The 17,576-nt window shown below is 36.1% G+C and overlaps 1 protein-coding gene across 1 annotated transcript in view; it reads right to left on the bottom strand.

Annotated features, from left to right (window-relative positions):
* Positions 1-4,888, bottom strand: part of LOC103554298 (A disintegrin and metallopeptidase domain 3-like) — a 98,034-nt gene extending 93,146 nt beyond the window's left edge. The window contains exons 1-2 of the mRNA XM_070598807.1: positions 4,686-4,888; positions 4,075-4,157 (exon numbers count right to left, since the gene is read on the bottom strand). Of these exons, the coding sequence (XP_070454908.1) occupies positions 4,075-4,157; positions 4,686-4,743 (141 nt within the window). The 5' untranslated portion in view covers positions 4,744-4,888. The remainder of the gene's footprint in view (positions 1-4,074; positions 4,158-4,685) is intronic.
* Between the last annotated feature and the right edge of the window lie 12,688 nt (positions 4,889-17,576).

Below are 17,576 nucleotides of genomic sequence, written 5' to 3'. Positions count from 1 at the left end.
AGACCTACACACTGCTTGTCAAGCCATGCTGTGGCAAGTGTCCCACATATAAAAAGTAGAGAAAGATGGGCACAGATGTTAGCTCAGGGCCAATCTCCCTCAGCAAAATGAGGAGGATTGGCGCCGGATGTTAGCTCAGGGCTAAATCTTCCTCAAAAAAATGATAGAGAAAAAGGAATCACAGTAACAAAATTGTAAACAACAAAGGATTGAGAATGCCACGTGTTAGTGAGGCTATGGAACAAGTGAAATTCCCATTCACTGCTGGTGGACATGAAGAAAATAGTGGACAGTGGACAAATAAAATAGGAAACTATTTTAGGAAACTATTTACTAGATTTCTGTAAATTAAATGTGCACCTACTCTATAAAGCAGTATTTCACTACTTGAAATACCCACATGAAAGCAATATCAACAAGATACTTGTTTCTTTATAGCAGATTTATTCATAATGTTTACAAACTGGAGACAATGTCCACTAACAGGTTAATAATTCTAGTATATTACACGACTATAAAATTTATGAACTAATTCATACATGAATCTATGTGGATGAATCTCAAAAATAGCATGTTGAATGAAAGAAGCCAGGCACAAAAAAGAGTACTACCTGATGATCCCTTTCATGTGAAGTTCAAAACAAAATAGTGAAGTTGCTGGTTATGTCTGAAAAAGGCACAAGGGGACTTTCTGAGGGATCCGATTGAACGAGGGTACACAAGCGTTTAGACACGCAAAATAATTTTCAGATTTGTGATTTTTGATATAATTACACATGTTTTTAAGAATCAGTATAGATTTTAATTGGAAGGAGGGGCATAGGATTTAAATAATGTTTCACTTTCTTAACATGGTAGGAGTATCAATGCTGTTTATTTCATCTTATGTCAGGTTTTTTATACTTTTATGAATTTATTTTGTTTAAATTACAATTTATAAGCATACACTTTTTCATATTTTTATTTACTCCTTTGTATATTTCTCATTTCTAATATTATATACTTTTCTTCTCCTTTTCATTTTCCTTAGTTTATCTCACCAAAATACCTGTTTTATATTTTCCAAAATCCACTTTTGATGTGAACCCAGGCTACTTTAGCTTAATTTTCTCTTTCATTAATTCTACTTCTAAATTTAAGTAATACCTTTAAAAATTTTAAGATTATAATTATTTTTCTGACTTTAATTTTCAGAATTTTTTTTGCTTAAGTATCTGTAGTTATTAATTATGACCCTATACCATCTTCAGCGCATGACTCAAATTTTAGTTTGTAATTTCCTCATTCTTGTCCAACATTTATTATGATTTATGGTTTCTTCTTCAACCCATGAATCATGTGGAAGTGTATTTTTAAATATCCAAATACATTTTTCAGTCTTTTCTTTAGGTTTTAACTTACCTGATTTGTTACCACATAATGAATTTTGTACTATTAGTATTTGATTTTTAATTTTCTTTCCTCTGCCGTGGTCAAATTTGTTGAATGTTCTGTATATTCTTGAGAATAATGTGCATTATTTACTGTGAGACAGAGCTGAATTACAGCTTGACTGGAAAAGCTCTATCTTTATTTCTGGGGATGCCTACAAATCTGAATGTTTCTGACACTTAGCTAAGGCAAGAACAGTGAGAGTTACAACGTAATGTACTGTTTAGGGTTCAAACTCCCCGCTGCCTGCCCCCTCCCCCCCACACCGCGCCGCCCCGGCCAAGGTTAGCTTCTTTAGTGTTCCCTAACTGCTTTGATGAGGTTGGTGTGGCTACTTAAAGGGTCACTGAAAGCTTTTTAAGGAGTTCTCCCAAAGCCAAAATTCCTCCCATAGGTCTTGTTATTTCATGCTAGAGCCTCAGCATGTTCCAGGAGCACAGAGACTGGGTTCACGGGGAGGTCGCTGTGGATGTTTCTTGGATTCCTGATACATATTTGCCTGAATTCTCTTTCTCTTGCGGCACCACGTGCTCTGTCATTAAATAAAAGCCTCATGTGGGATTCTTTGAGGAGTCTAGTGAATCCTAACAAACAGCAGAAAGCGGAAAACAAGACATTCACTTGGTTGGGTTCACTTCTCTATATATGCATTGAATAAAATACTTATTTTTCTTGTTCAAAATGTCTTTATGTTTATGAATACTTTTCATATGAAATGATTTTTCAACCAACATTTGAGAAAACCATTTTAAGATCTATGAAAATGGATCTGAAAATTTCTCCCCCTAATGCCATCAGTTTTTATATGTGCTGAGGGCATCTTACTAAATTCATACAAATTTAGAATTGTTACATGTTCCTAGTGAACTGAATATTTTATTAAGTAATGATGCTTATCCCTCATAATGTATGTGTGTGTATGTATATGTGTACTAAATGCTGGGGTCTTTTTCATTATCCATTATCATGGATACTAACGTTTCCTGTTGGTTAGCATTTTCTCAATATATGTTATACTCTCCTAAACATTTTAACCTCTCTAGATATTTATGTTTTTGCTATAATAGTTTTCATGAACACACAATCACTGGATTTTTTAGGTGCCATAAAGTGAGACAGTCAGACAGACCACTCAGTCTATACAAGCTGCCTTAGTGTCTAATAGTTTTTCAGTTGGCAATTCAGCATTCCTTTCAGACCTTGCTTCTGCGGTTCCAATCCTTGGATTCCTATCAGATCCCTGTGGGTCTTTACATCAACACTTCTCCTTTTCTTTTTTTGGAGGAAGACTAGCCCTGAGCTAACTCCTGCCAGTCCTCCTCTTTTTGCTGAGGAAGCCTGGCCCTGAGCTAACATCCGTGCCCATCTTCCTCTACTTTATACGTGGGACGCCTGCCACAGCATGGTGTGCCAAGTGGTGCCATGTCCGCACCCGGGATCCGGCTGGCGAACCCGGGCCACTGAGAAGCGGAACGTGTGCACTTAACTGCTGAGCCACTGGCCAGCCCCCACTTCTTCCTTCTTGAAAACAAAGTTTCCTAACCCAAACTGCTAATTCATATAAAAGGAGAAGTCAAAATCACTAAGAAATTAACAAGAAAAAAAATGATTCAAATAGTCTATATAAAGCCATATCTTGTTAAGACAATCAAAAACTACCTGTTGAAAGTGAATCATTCATTACCACGCTCACAAGAGTGAGAAGAGAAGACTGGACCAAGTGTGGAGAGGCCTCAAGAAGATATGAATCATTACTCTTGGTTATGGGAGTCAAAATCAATGCAACTTTTCTGGTAGACATTTTGCAATATTTACCAAAAATTTTTAAAATGGCTTGCCTGTTGAGCTTATTGAGATGACCATCCAAGAAGGCTTATGAAACTATCTGCATGTGGAAAAGTTGATAAACTATATGATGCTATACCCATATAATGAGATATCACGCAGTTATGAAAAATAATGGGAGCTATATTTCTTATTATAAATGTAAGTTCTAACTTTATAAATAAATGAAAAGGCCAATTATAACTCATATATTATCATTAAAAAAAGTGTGTGTATGCACGTCTCTAAAATTTCATTTAGTTCAAATTTACTACCTTTTAAAAATGATGTGGATGGACAAACACTTTCCTAACAACTCTCTGTGCTATCTGGATTTAATTTTACAATGTACATGTGTTATTATTTTAATCAGGCTAAAAATAACATCACTTCCATTTTTACAAAGATTTACATATGCATATATATGTAAATATAGGCAAGAAGATAGTCTTTATATATAGTGTTATTTGAAAATCCTATTACAAGATAAATATTAGTATGACCTTACTTACATAGAACAGATATTTAAAGGTACATATTTTCTAGAAAAAAGTCCAGTAGACTGTATAAGTTATTTTCTGTGATAGGAGTTTGGGGCGTTTTTTCTTGAGTCTGCATTTTAAAATAGTTTCATAATGTTCATATGTTACTTGAGATATTAAAAAAATTCAAAACACTTGCTGTCGTTCAGACAAAACAGTTCTTTAACACAGTAATTAGAACACAAAATTTCAAAGAGGACTAGGCACGAATGGCTTTGGGTCATGTAGTCTAATAATAATAAAACACTCATTTAAAAAAAAGTGATTTCTTAATTACATGGTTTCCTGAAACAGCGTCATCACTGCTGTTTGTCCCAATCTTCCGTGGCACGGTAATTTGTATAAGTGGTGTTTCAGAATCTGCAGTAAGGAAAACATGCGTGAGCATCCTCAGTGCATGGCAGCATCCTTGGTCCTCACTTGTCCTCTCATATCACATCACTCTTGGAACTTTCAAGCCCCAACACACACACACACACACACCACAAAATCATACTTTGTAGGATTCCAGGAAGAGCCTCCTCTAGAGGTGGCAGTATTACCCCAAGACCCTCCAGAGACACCATGGGGCTTGTTGACCTCAGCCCTGAGTGGGTGAAGAAGGCTGGCCTCAGGACCCTATCCAGGCTCTCTCCTTTCCCACCTCCCCAGGAGATGGGTGCCCTGTCCTGCAAGCGCAGGGTCAGGTAAGTGAGGGACAGCTGTCCCAGTCCTGCTCTGAACCCTCCAAACACCAGGCCCGGCAGGACCCTGAAACTAGGCGGGCTCTGACAGGACACTGGGCTCTCCCCAGCCTGGCCTGGGGTTTCGGAGTAAGGAGGGCGACGCCCGCCACTCAAAGGGGCTCTGAGACAGGCGGTCCTCCTAGCATCAGGGTCCTTCACTTACCATGAACCGCGGTGGTCAAGCGGCCCAGGCCTGAGAGGATCAGGAAGAGAGACAGCATTGTGTGGCCTGCCAGCCTGGCCGCAGCGATAGCGGTTGGCTGTTCGCGCGCTGGGGAGGCGGCTGGAGGGAAAGGGCGGTGGGGGTGGGGGGCCGGGGGCCCACCTCTGCGGACTGGACGCCCGGTTGCAGCCCCAGGGGCGCCCAATCACGGCCCTCTGCACACGGGAAGCACACTGGAGCCTGCGCTTCTGGCCACGTGGGCTTTATTCTCCAAAAATTTGACTTTCTAAACATATCCTGGGTAACATAAGGGTTATAAAGAACCCTTTCTCCTCTGGAAACAGACCACTTGTTGGTGAAGTTCCTGGCAGTGTTAATAGTGCACCTGACAGCTTTCCAGTACAATGGCTGAATTACTGTAGCGAAAGAAAAAAACGGAAAGTCACAGTATGTTTAGCAGCAGACAGTTGCCTGTTTTATCCATATCTACTGCCGAATTTCTCTTTTAAGTTTCAGGTCAAATATACATATACACATACACAAATACACATAGATGCACACTCGTAGATAATGTAAAAAAGAAAAAAAATCTAAAGCAATTCTATTGTAGTTAAGTTTCTTAGAAAACTCTTTGATTAAGGAAATTAAATAAAAACCTAAACATGAAGTGTATGTATGTATGTGTTTTAATCCCTTAGTATGGATTAACAGTCTGAGTATCAGGTCAAAAAAAAAAATCACAACTATGAAGTGAGCCTGTAAAAACCCCTTTATTTTCCCATTGTTTGTATATTCCATCGTGTATAATTTGACTTCTTAGAAAAATCTGTGGCTAAGGAGACCAAATAAAATCTTCCCCCCTCAACATAGAGTTCACACATGGAAAGGCAATGGAATTAACCTGGAAGGAACTTTCATTTTATGGCTTAATATGCAGGTTGGTGACTGGCATAATTTCAGCTTTGCAAGAATTTTTTACCAGACAATTCTTAAGTTGTCCGTCCACTGAATACTTGTGCTTGCATTCATTACATGCTCTATTTATACACAAAATCAAATAATGATTTTTTCTCAACTTGTAAAGGGAAACAGAAAAATGGATAAAGCTAGACTATTTTGAAAAAAATTCTTTTTTTCATGCTTTTCCTAAATCACTTCAGTGCATATTTATCAAGAAAATATTTGACCTAACAGTTATTTGCAAACCATATATCAAATAAGGGGTTAATATCCAAAATATACAAAGAACTCATAAAGCTCAACAACAAAAAAAACAACAACCCAATTAAAAAATGACAAAAGATCTGAACAGAGATTTCTCCAAAGAAGATATATGGATGGCCAACAGGCATATGAAAAGATGCTCAACATCATTAGCTATCAGGGAAATGCAAATCAAAACTACAATGAGGTATCACCTCACTCCAGTCAGAATGGCTATAATTAACAAGACAGGAAACAACAAATGTTGGAGAGGATGTGGAGAGAAGGGAACTCCTGTATACTGCTGGTGGGAGTGCAAACAGGTGCAGCCACTATGGAAAGCAGTATGGAGTATCCTCAGAAAATTAAGAATACATCTACCATATGATCCAGCTATCCCTCTGCTGGGTATTTATCCAAAGAACTTGAAAACACAAGGGCATAAAGATACTTGCACCCCTGTGTTCATTGCGGCATTATACACCATAGCCAAGACTTGGAAGCAACCTAAGTGCCCATCAAGGGACGAATGGATAAAGAAGATGTGGTATTTATACACAATGCACTACTACTCAGCCATAAGAAATGATGAAATCCAGCTATTTGTGACAACATGGGTGGACCTTGAGGGTATTATGATGAGTGAAATAAGTCAGAGGGAGAAAGTCAAATACAATATGATCTCACTTATGAGTAGAAGATAAAAACAGTGACAAACAAACACATAGCAACGGAGAATGAATTGGTGGTTACCATGAGGGAAGGGGGGAGGGCAAAAGGGGTGATTAGGCTCACATGTGAGGGGATGGACTATAATTAGTTTTCGGGTGGTGAACATGATGTAAGCGACACAGAATTCAAAATATATTATGATGTACACCCAAAAGCTATATAGTGTTATAACCCAATGTTACTGCAACTAAAAATAAATAAGTAAAATTGAAAAAAAAAGAAAATATTTGTACGAGTAACACATGACAATTAACAGAGGAAATTTAACTTCAAAATAGCCAATTCTGCATATTTCACTAAGGTATTTATAGCTTATTTGGTTTTATTATGATGTGTTGTATACCATATTAATTTAATTTATTTGAATATTTCTATATACTGTATATAAAATACTATAAACAGTATTTTTTATTTTTTTTGCCAAATTATATGAAAATTGATAGAATTTAATATATTAGGATTTATTATGTCACTCTTAATGTAAAGTGCCTTCTGGATTGTCTACAACTTGATCAAATTTTTGAAATTTAATTTACGTCACTGAAGGCATGATAATTGTTAAAAGATTGTTCATGGTTCTACTAAAAATCTCTGTTATTCAGTCAAGTAACTAAAAGTGGAATTATGTATTTATTATTTACATTTATTATGGTATTTGCATGATTGGTCTTGACCCTCATTTTTTAATGGGCATGACTTGCAGGCATTCAGATTATTTGTATTTAATTCAACAGTTAATTTTTACATGCTTACTACAAGCTGGGAACTAGGCAGATAAAATATGTATTACACCATCCCTGTTTCCAACTACGTTAGAAACTAACAGAAAACTTGACGTGTAAAAAAGATGCCACAGCTAGAAACAAAAAACTTTGTTAGAGGGATATTCAAAGCTTTCTAAGATACAGCTAAGATAATTTTATTTTCTCTTCAGATATCAAATGAAGCTAAGGAGTGGATGTGACATTTGAGATCTGAGCCATATTTGGATCAGTGAATGACTTCTATGGATGTTAGTGCATTTTAGGACTTTATTCTTAAATAATTTTAAATCATTCAAAAATTTTGGTGCAAAGGAATGATGAATTTCCGTGTTAGAATGGTAACTTGTAACAGTCTGGGAGTGGTGGGATTGAGATAATGAAGACTGGAAGCAATAAGTTCATTGAGGGGAATTTTCCACAGTTTAGGCCAAAAATGTCTACATCTTCAGGATTAGATAATGAGAAGAAAAATAAAAGTAGGAAAGATATCAGAGGGACACTTAGGAATAAAGATAAGTTTGAATAAATTGATATGGAGGTTGATGAAATTGTTAAGATGACTAAGCAACTGTAATGATGGGGACACCGATTCTAGGAGAAGCAGATTTATCTAGGGAGTGGGAAATAACGAGATCAGTGAAAGATATGCTGAACTGGAGGTGCTTGGGGAACAACAGGGATCGGTAACGGATGAGTGGTTGGAAATATGAGTTTTGCGCACCAGAGTTTGAGTTGAAATATATAGGTTTGTGAACACATAAAAAGGGAACTGAAGGAAAAAGAGTGAATGAGATCATCTAAGAGAAACATATAGAAAGGAAACAAAGATCCAAAGTAGAATTGTGGGCAATACAACAGGTGATTCGGGGATTAAGAGAAAAGAATTCAGATACGAAATGAAACTAATAAAAATTAAGATCAGTAAGGAATTAGAAGACAGTGATATTATGGTGACTAAAGATAAAATACAATAGAATTTCGAAGTGGAATATTAGTCAACAACTTCAAATGCTACTCAAAGATCAACTAGCATGAGAACTGAGAAAGTGATTATTGTATTGGTGGTAATGAATCCACAATGAGCAACCGCGTTGTGTTCTCCAGGAAGCAGATGCTGATGAAGAGTTAGAGAGCAAGAAGTTTTTTAGGAAGTAACATCTGTGAAAGAAAGAGGGAAGCAGAATTGCATAAAGAGAGCCAAGGACCATAATAAAGACCTAACAAAGTTTCTGCCAACCCAGAAAGGGTGCTCCAGAGCAAGGCAGCACCAGAGCAACAATTGTTCATTAAAGGAGACGAAGCTTAGGCCTTCATAACGCTGGCTTGCTCAGTAACTGAACTAAGCACTGCCAAAAGGTCATATACTTGGCTCAAAAGCTGAGATAGACCTTAAAGTAGCTAAGAATTTGAGGCTGTCAGCTAGCCACACTCCTCCCTTGGGTAGCAGTACCTTTCTTGAAGGGGGATCTGAGTGGTGCAGTTTTCTGTTAGCCAAACAGAACTTTCTAGAGGCTGGCGGAACAGCAGGGACAGAAGCTGTCATGCAAAAATTAGGAAGGAAAGTGAGGTGAAGTGATGCAGCTATTAGAAGAGGTGGCCTACATTTTCAGCAAGGCCAAAGAAAGGTCAAGTTAGGAAGGAAGAAACTTAGCAATGGTGAAGGCGGACGAGAAGGAATGAGGAGAAAACTAAATATGAAAGTAAAAAGAAAATTAAATCACCCTTTGAAAGGACATGATTAAAACATGAAACTAATAATCTATTACCTTTTTTTAAAATTAAAGAAGAGAGAACTATTATGCCAAAAGATTTAAGATTTAGATAAAACTAGCAGTCCAAATGTTAAGAGGCCTTGTCTACTGTGGGACACAGAATGTAGTAAAGATAGTAATATTTTCTTAATTAGAATGCAAGCTGCATAGGGCAGGGATATCTTTACTATTTTTTTTTATTTTCTGTTTTTCTTGCTATGCCTAAAACAATGTCTAGCATATAGTAAGTACCCTAAATAGCCAGAGCAATCCTGAGAAAGCAGAACAAAGCTGGAGGCATAGCATTCCCTGATTTCAAGCTATTTTACAAAGCAATAGTAATCAAAATGTGTGGGATTAGCAGAAAAACATACATGGACCAATGGAGCAGAAAAGAGAGTCTAGAAATAAACCCATACATATATGGTCAGTTAATTTATGGCAAAGGAGTCAAAAATATACAATGGGAAAAAGACAGTCTTTCCAACAAATGATGTTGGGAAAACTGGACAGCAACTTGCAAAAGAATAAAACTGGGCGACTATTTTACACCATACACAAAAATTAACTCAAAATGGATTAAAGACTTGAACAAAAGACCTCAAACGATTAAACTCCTAGGAGAAAACTTAAGTGGTAGCCTCCTTGACATGGGGCCCGGTGAAGACTTTTTGGATTTGACACCAGCAAAAGCAACAAAATCAAAAATAATCAAACTAAAAAGCTTCCACACAGCAAAAAAAAACTATCAACAAAATGAAAAGGCAAACTATTGAATGGGAAAAATATTTGCAAATCATATATCTGACAAGGGGTTAATATCCAAAATACGTAAAGAACTCGTGTAACTCACAAACAATCTGATAAAAAATGGCCAACAGGTACATGAAAAGATGCTGAACATCACTAAGCATCAGGGAAATGCAAATCAAAACCACAATGAGGGCCGGCCTCAAGGCCAAGTGGTTAGAGTTCTGGGCACTCTGCTTCAGCAGTCTTGGTTCGCCGGTTCAGATCCTGGGCGTGGACCTAGTCCACTCATCAGCCACGCTGTGGAAGCATCCGGCATACAAAATATAGGAAGACTGGCACAGATGTAAACTCAGAGCTAATCTTCCTCAAGCAAAAAAAAAAAGAAGACTGGCAATGGGTGTTAGCTCAGGGTGAATTTTCCTCATCAAAAAAATAAAATAAAATGAAATAAAATAAAACCACAATGAGATATCACCTCACATCCGTTGGAATGGCTGTTGTCAAAAAAAATGAGAAAAAACAAGTGCTGTCAAGGATGTGGAGAAAAGGGAACCCTCGTGCACTGTTGGTGGGAATGTAAATTGGTGCATGGAAAACAGTACGGAGTTTCCTTAAAAAATTAAAAATAGGACTTCCATATGACCCAGCAACTCTACTTCTGGGTATTTACCTGAAGTAAAAGAAAACACTAACTCAAAAAGTTATGTGCAGCCTCATGTTCATTGCAGCATTGTTTACAATAGTCTAGATATAGAAACAACCTGTGTCCATCAACAGATGAGTGAATAAAGAAGATGTAGTACGTATATACCAGGGATTATTATTCATCCATGAGAAAAGAATGAAATCTTGCAATTTGCGACAACATGGATGGACCTTTCGGGCCTTATGCTAAGTGAAATAAGTCAGACAGAGAAAGACAAATACTGTATGATCTCGTTTATATGTGGAATCAAAAACCAAAACAAAACAGAAACCAAGCTCATAGGTACAGAGAACTGATTGGCAGCTGCCTGAGGCGGGGGTTGGGGTAGGTGAAACAGGTGAAGGGGACCAAAAGATACAAACTTCCAGCTATAAATAAATTAGTCATGGAGATGTAGTGCACAGCATGGTGACTATAGTTAATAATACTATATTGCATAATTGAAAATTGCTAAGAGAGTAAATTTCAAAAGCTCTCATCAAAAGAAAATAATTTTGTTAACTATGTATGGTGACAAATATTAACTACACTTATTGTGGTGATCATTTTGCAATATATACAAATGTTGATTCATTATTGTGTACACCTTAAACTAATATAATGTTATATGTCAATTATTCCTCAATATTAATAAACAAATTAATTAGTAAATAAAAACTCTCAGCAGATCACTATAATAAAAAATGAAACTTCCCCAATATGATAAAGAGCATTAACCAAAAATCTCTGGTTAACAGCACACTTAAATAAAAAAGTAAATGTTTCCTAGTAAGATCAAGAACAGTTCTCAAATGTCTACTTCCACCATTCATGTTTAACTTTGTATTAAAAGTCCTTTCTAGTGCAGTAAGAAAAATAAAAAAAAACCCTGTATCTATGTTTACATGTATATTTCTGTCTATGTCTATAACTATATCTATCTAACTTTTCACAGATAAGAAAGGAAGAAATAAAACTACTTGTATTCTCAGATGACAAGGTTGTCTGCATAGAAAATCCCAATCAACAAAAAAGCTACCAGAATAATGGAATTTAATATGCAAAAATTATTTTTTTCTACAGTTTAGCAACATACAATTAGAAATTTAAAAAACATTTTAAAGGAGCCAGCCTGGTAGCATAGTGGTTAAGTTTGCACACTCTGCTTCGGCAGCCCAGGGTTTGCTAGTTCAGATCCCGGGCACAGACCTGCATACCACTCATCAAGCCATGCTGTGGCAGCATCCCCCATACAAAGTAGAGGAAGATTGGCACAGATGTTAGCTCAACGACAATCTTCCTCAAGTGAAAAAAGAGGAGGATTGGCAACAGATGTCAGTTCAAGGGCCAATCTTCCTCATCAAAAGAAAAAAAAAAACAAAAAACTTTAAAGTACCACTTACAATAGCCCCCCAAAATATGAAATTTATACTTAGATATATTACTGATAATGATTTTCAGCATATCAAATTATACACTGAAATCTCCAAAAACACCAACTTAAGAAGTTAAAGACCTAAATAAGCAAATAGTTATATTGTATTTATTGGATAAGTAGTTTCAATATTGTTAAGATGTCAATTATCCCATAAATTGATATATAAAAGTCAATACAATGCCAGGATTAATTTTTAGTTGAAAAGCTGGTTTTCAATTCCCATGGAAAGGCAATAGGGTTAACTGGCAGCTGTTCTGGGTTAGCTATGTGCTTGTCTCTAGGGATAACGCCTAGACTGCTAGTATTGATTCTCAACCATGATAAGGATGAAACGTACTAGTGTTTTATGGTGTATTGTTTTAAATGCTGAAACTCCACTGGAGGCATCCTGTGCTGGCTTCTCTACATTGTTCAGTGAAAATGTATAGATTGATGGTGTACATCTGGTTCAACTGGTTTAACACTTGTTTTAGCTACATGACCAGTGGAGTAAAAGAGACCCCTCAGTAAACTTGTACCTGTGTATCTTAAAACCAAGATACCTTACACATATCTTGGTGGATTACAATCCAAAAATAAGTATACCTATGGACCTGAGAAGATAAACCTTGAGGCTGTATCTAGAGGTCTCAGTCCTCTCTATGACTGTCTAGATTTTCCTTCTCCTCCTGGATTACTTACATTTACTACTGCCTTACATGAGTATTCCCTGTGAAGTCTCATGAGTCCTTTCAGTGATCTCATGCTGTGTGATAACTGCAGGCAAAGGAATACAAATAGACAAAAGAATTTTTTTTTAAAAAGAATAATGTCAGAGGACATACACTATCTGATTTTAAAGCTACAATGTTTAAGACTGTAATATTAATAAAAGGATAGACACATAAATGAGAGAAAACGTAGTTGAAACCTAGAAATAGATCCACATATATTTCACCAATTATTTTCAACAAAGATGCAAAGGCAAATCAATAGACACAGGGTATTCTTTTCAGTAGATGGTGCTGGGAACATTTCCAACAAATGAACCTTTGCTCATGCCTCACACATATACAAAAATTAGTAGAAAATACTTCATAGGAAATAAAAGTAAAATCTAACATAAAAATTCTCAAGGAAAACATAGGAGAAAATCTTTGTGACTTTGGGTAAAGGAATATTTTCTTACATAAAATACTAAAATCTTGCTTTCTAAAAGAAAAAAAAAATACATAAACTGCACTTTACCAAAGCCAGAATCTTCTGCTCTTCAAAAGTCATTATTAGGAGAATGAAACTCCTAATAAAACAAACTGTAGATAAGCCTTTACTATTTGAAAAAATACTTAAGAGCTAGCCACATATTGGTGAGATACGGAGCAACTGTATCTCTCATGTATTGCTGGTGGGGATAAAAGATTGTACAGCTACTTTGAGAAACAGTTTGGCAGTTTTTTGTAAAGTTAAACATATACTTACCATTTGATGCAGTAATCTCACACACAGATGTTCACTCAAGAAAAATGAAAACTGATCTTTATGCAAAAATTTGAACATGAATGCTTATAACATTTTTCTTCATAATTGCCAACAATTTGAAACAATCCAAGGGCCCTTCAATTAATAAAGAGATAAATTGACTAAATCCATACAACTGACAAATAATTATTAAAAAATGAACTGATACTTGCAACACGATTGAATTTTAAAGGCAGTTTTATGTTAACTAAGATAGACTCAAAAGATGCCACAAACTGTATGATTTAATTTATGTGACATTCTCAAAAAGGCAAAATTATAATGACAGAAATCAGATCGGGGTTGCCAGAGGCTGACTATGGTAGGAGAATACTGACTATAAAACAAAATGAAAAAATTAGGAGGATGGTGGAAATGTATTCTATTTTATTTTTCATAGTGGTAACATAACTGCATATATTTTTTCAAAGTGCATAAAAGAGTGAATTTTATTCTATGTAAGTTGTGTCAATAAATCTGATTTTGTTTTTACAAAGAGTAATAGAGAAGAACTAACAAAACGGATACATTATGGAACTGGTTGAGAAAAGAGACATGCAATAAAGAATAGTTTTTAAAAAGTCAGAGATATCATTTATTTAGTTTAGTGTTATTTTGTTTTTGTTTTTGAGAAATTGAAAAATCTGGACAACACTAAGCCCAAACTTCTGCAAGGTGATAAGAGGTAAGAGCTGAGTTGAAGCTGTTCACTTTCAATGGTCCTTGTGCTGTCACTATTTGGGATTCCCCATACTCCTCACTCTCTTTCACCTAATCTGCTTTACTGATTGCCAAGATAGTGGGGACATCACTCTTTGCTGCTCCTAAACCAAGATACCAATAATGATCTATATCTGTTGTTTGAGAGAGGGGAAAAACAGGGATCATCAAAGGAGAAAAAGGTATGCTAAAGACAAGAAATACTTATAGGAAAAATTGTTTAACCAGCAGCAATAATGATAGTGAATATTAGGAATTTTAACATTTTCAAAAATAAAAACTTTGTTTAAATGATTTAAGAGTATCTAAGCACACAGAGAGTCACTATAATTTAATGATTAGAAACACACATTTGTTATCTGTATACAGAAAGATTTGGTCATATTAATAGAGACAGAACTAAAAAATTATTTTTATTTTTTCTATATAATAATTCACAGTATAGGATTTATAAGCCTTTCTTCCACAACAATAAATCTATCACATGTAACCAACTTTGTCAAAAAATTTAAACATTTCACTTTTTCTTTTAAATTAGCTGAAATAGTGCCTGAGGGATGCTGGAAAACACTACAACATAAGGAAGAGGAACAGAGATATATACAAGATTTATAGCCCAGGACTGCAGGCAAAGTTTATCTCTATCTTCTTATCAATAAAAAGATAGTTGTTCCTGCTGATTTAAGAAATTGCAAACTGGGAGCTACAGTCTACCTCAGAAAACCAACTCATTTGTCAGAAGCTTCTAAGTATCTAGCTGTTTTGTTCTTTCTTAAATCTTTTTCGATACATTGGGACAATTAAATTTCCAATAACCCATTTGTTTCTAACATCCACTAGTATCCTTGTTGAATGGGGGGAAGAGATTGTTTGTTCAGAGTTTGTTAACCTTGAAATCTTTTTCAAAATTGTGCCAATTAACCTTTTTCAATTAAATTTTTTGTTATCTCTTGTTTCAACAAGAAATTGACTAACGATAGAGGTCAGGTCTGGAGCACACGCGCCCAGGAAAAGTCTGAGTTCAGCAATAAAGTTTATCCTTTCTCTCCTGGATTTTGAAAACTGTTTTAGAGAGACAACTTTAGAATTCAAATTGCATGGGGAAGCTCCATTTTGTTGGTTAAAGGATGCAGACCATTGGATATTGGAATTTGTTTCCTTTTGATTTTAAGACTCGTCTCAAATGAATGATCTTGTTCATGTCAAAAGTTCTTTAAGGTTGTCATTCCAATTCTCAATTGTCCTTGTTGAAATTATGCCATTTAAAGAGACACATGCATGCATTAAAATTACATGAAAACATAAGAGAAGCAGGAGTTCAGCTTAGAGGAACACAAATTTAAACAAGATGACCTCACATAAACTAAAATGTTCTGTAAGAGTGGTATTTCTGTAATGCCATATCTCTAGGAACTGGCCAAAAACAGCTGTCAATAGTTGTGGAACTGACAAATCCACAGTTCCCAGTAGACAGGATAAATAAAGCACTTCTCAGAAAAACAAAAATAATGCTAAGGAATGCCCCTAAAAGTTACTGAAAGGGTGACCCAAGTTAAAGTTTGGCTAAAAGATTGCAGTCTGATAAGATCTTTAGAAACTCCCCAAAAAACCAGTGGCCTAGATCAAAGACATATATCAGACAGATGTATTGTCAAATTGTTATTATAGGCCACTTATAACTGAATAACACTTAAGACACTGAGAAGAAAACAGATAATTGAAATATGATGTTGGAAGTCATGTCTCATCAAGGAACATGTAATATGATCAGAGTTTAGTTGCATCAAGAATCAAAAATAAACCTAACAGGGGCCTGCCTGGTGGCACAGTGGTTAAGTTCATACGTTCCACTTCGGTGGCTCAGGGTTCGCCAGGTTCGGATCCCAGGTGCAGACCTACACACTGCTTGTCAAGCCATGCTGTGGCAGGTGTCCCACGTATAAAGTAGAGCAGGATGGGCACAAATGTTGGCTCAGGGCCAGTCTTCCTCAACAAAAAAGAGGAGGATTGGCAGCAGATGTTAGCTCAGGGATAATCTTCCTCCAAGTAAATAAATAAATAAATAAACCTAACAAAATATTCAGAGATCACAACTGGCATAAAGTGTATTTTGCATTACATGCAGAGGAATCTCAAGCAGGTGAAAATTCAAGGCCTTTCAGATGAACACACTATTACTGAGTCAAAGATTCTAGTCCATGGCAGGGAAGATTTTAGCCCAATTTCAGGCGAAACTCTGGGATTATTGAAAATTGGATAAAAATAAAGTTAGGTTTATATAGCTTGCTTCAGGAAAGAAGAGCACGATATTAAAACAAACAAATGCACAAACGAAAGCTATGAGGCTATCTCAATAAGAGGAACAGGCAGGGACTTTTTATATGATTTTGATTTCTGACTGACAACACTAAGGGAGGATTAAGAAATTCGGGGGCTGGTTGTGGATTATATACTATCAGAAAGTAGTGTTAAATCAGTATCAAAATATCTTAATTTTCACCTAGGAAAGAGTATTAAGTTTAGGCTAGAGTTGCCATTGCTAAGAAAGCAGCAATCCATCCAGGTTACTCAGAGAATAAAGCTATTGAGAGGGCCAGTGGTGTGGCGTAGTAGTTAAGTCCTGCATGCTCTGCCTTGGCAGCCCAGGGTTCCCAGGCTTGGATCCTGGGCATGGACCTACACCACTCATCAGCCATGCTGTGGCAGTGACCCAAATACAAAATCGGGGAAGACTGGCATAGATGTTAGTTCAGAATGAATCTTCCTTACCAAAATAAACAAAAAAGCTGTTGACTCATTTTGTTGGTTGCAGAGACGCCCTGTTCCAAACACAATCATGAAGTGTACTTGCCTGTCCTTGTCTGAGCATATTAAATATTAAATTAGGGCCATCACTAGATTGTTATACATTTAAGATGCTAATCGTAATCCCCAAGATAACCAGTGAGAATATAACAAAAAATACCAAATAATAAAAATTAGAGAAAAGGAAAAAAGAAGAAAATCAAAACAGTACCCTGCAAAGGCAGCACATGCTAAAGAATACAGTAATGGAGGAAATGATGAAAAAAAATATTTTAAGACGTATAGGAACCACATAGCAAAATGGCAGAAGCAGTCCTTCCTTAATAGTAATTACTTTTAATGTAAATGGATTAAACTCTCCAAACTCTTAAAAGGCAGAGATTGGCAGAAGAATAAACAAACAAACTTAATCCAACTATTTGAACTGTTTGCTGTCTAAAAGAGACCCACTCTACATCCAAGGATACAAATAGGTTAAAACTGAAAGAATGTAAATATACTCAATTTAAATAGAAACCAAAAGAAAGTGCAAGTGGCAATGCC

The sequence above is a fragment of the Equus przewalskii genome, chromosome 28 (genome assembly GCF_037783145.1).
Source record: "Equus przewalskii isolate Varuska chromosome 28, EquPr2, whole genome shotgun sequence".
Taxonomy (NCBI): domain Eukaryota; kingdom Metazoa; phylum Chordata; class Mammalia; order Perissodactyla; family Equidae; genus Equus; species Equus przewalskii.
This window is presented reverse-complemented; position numbering and strand designations above follow the sequence as displayed.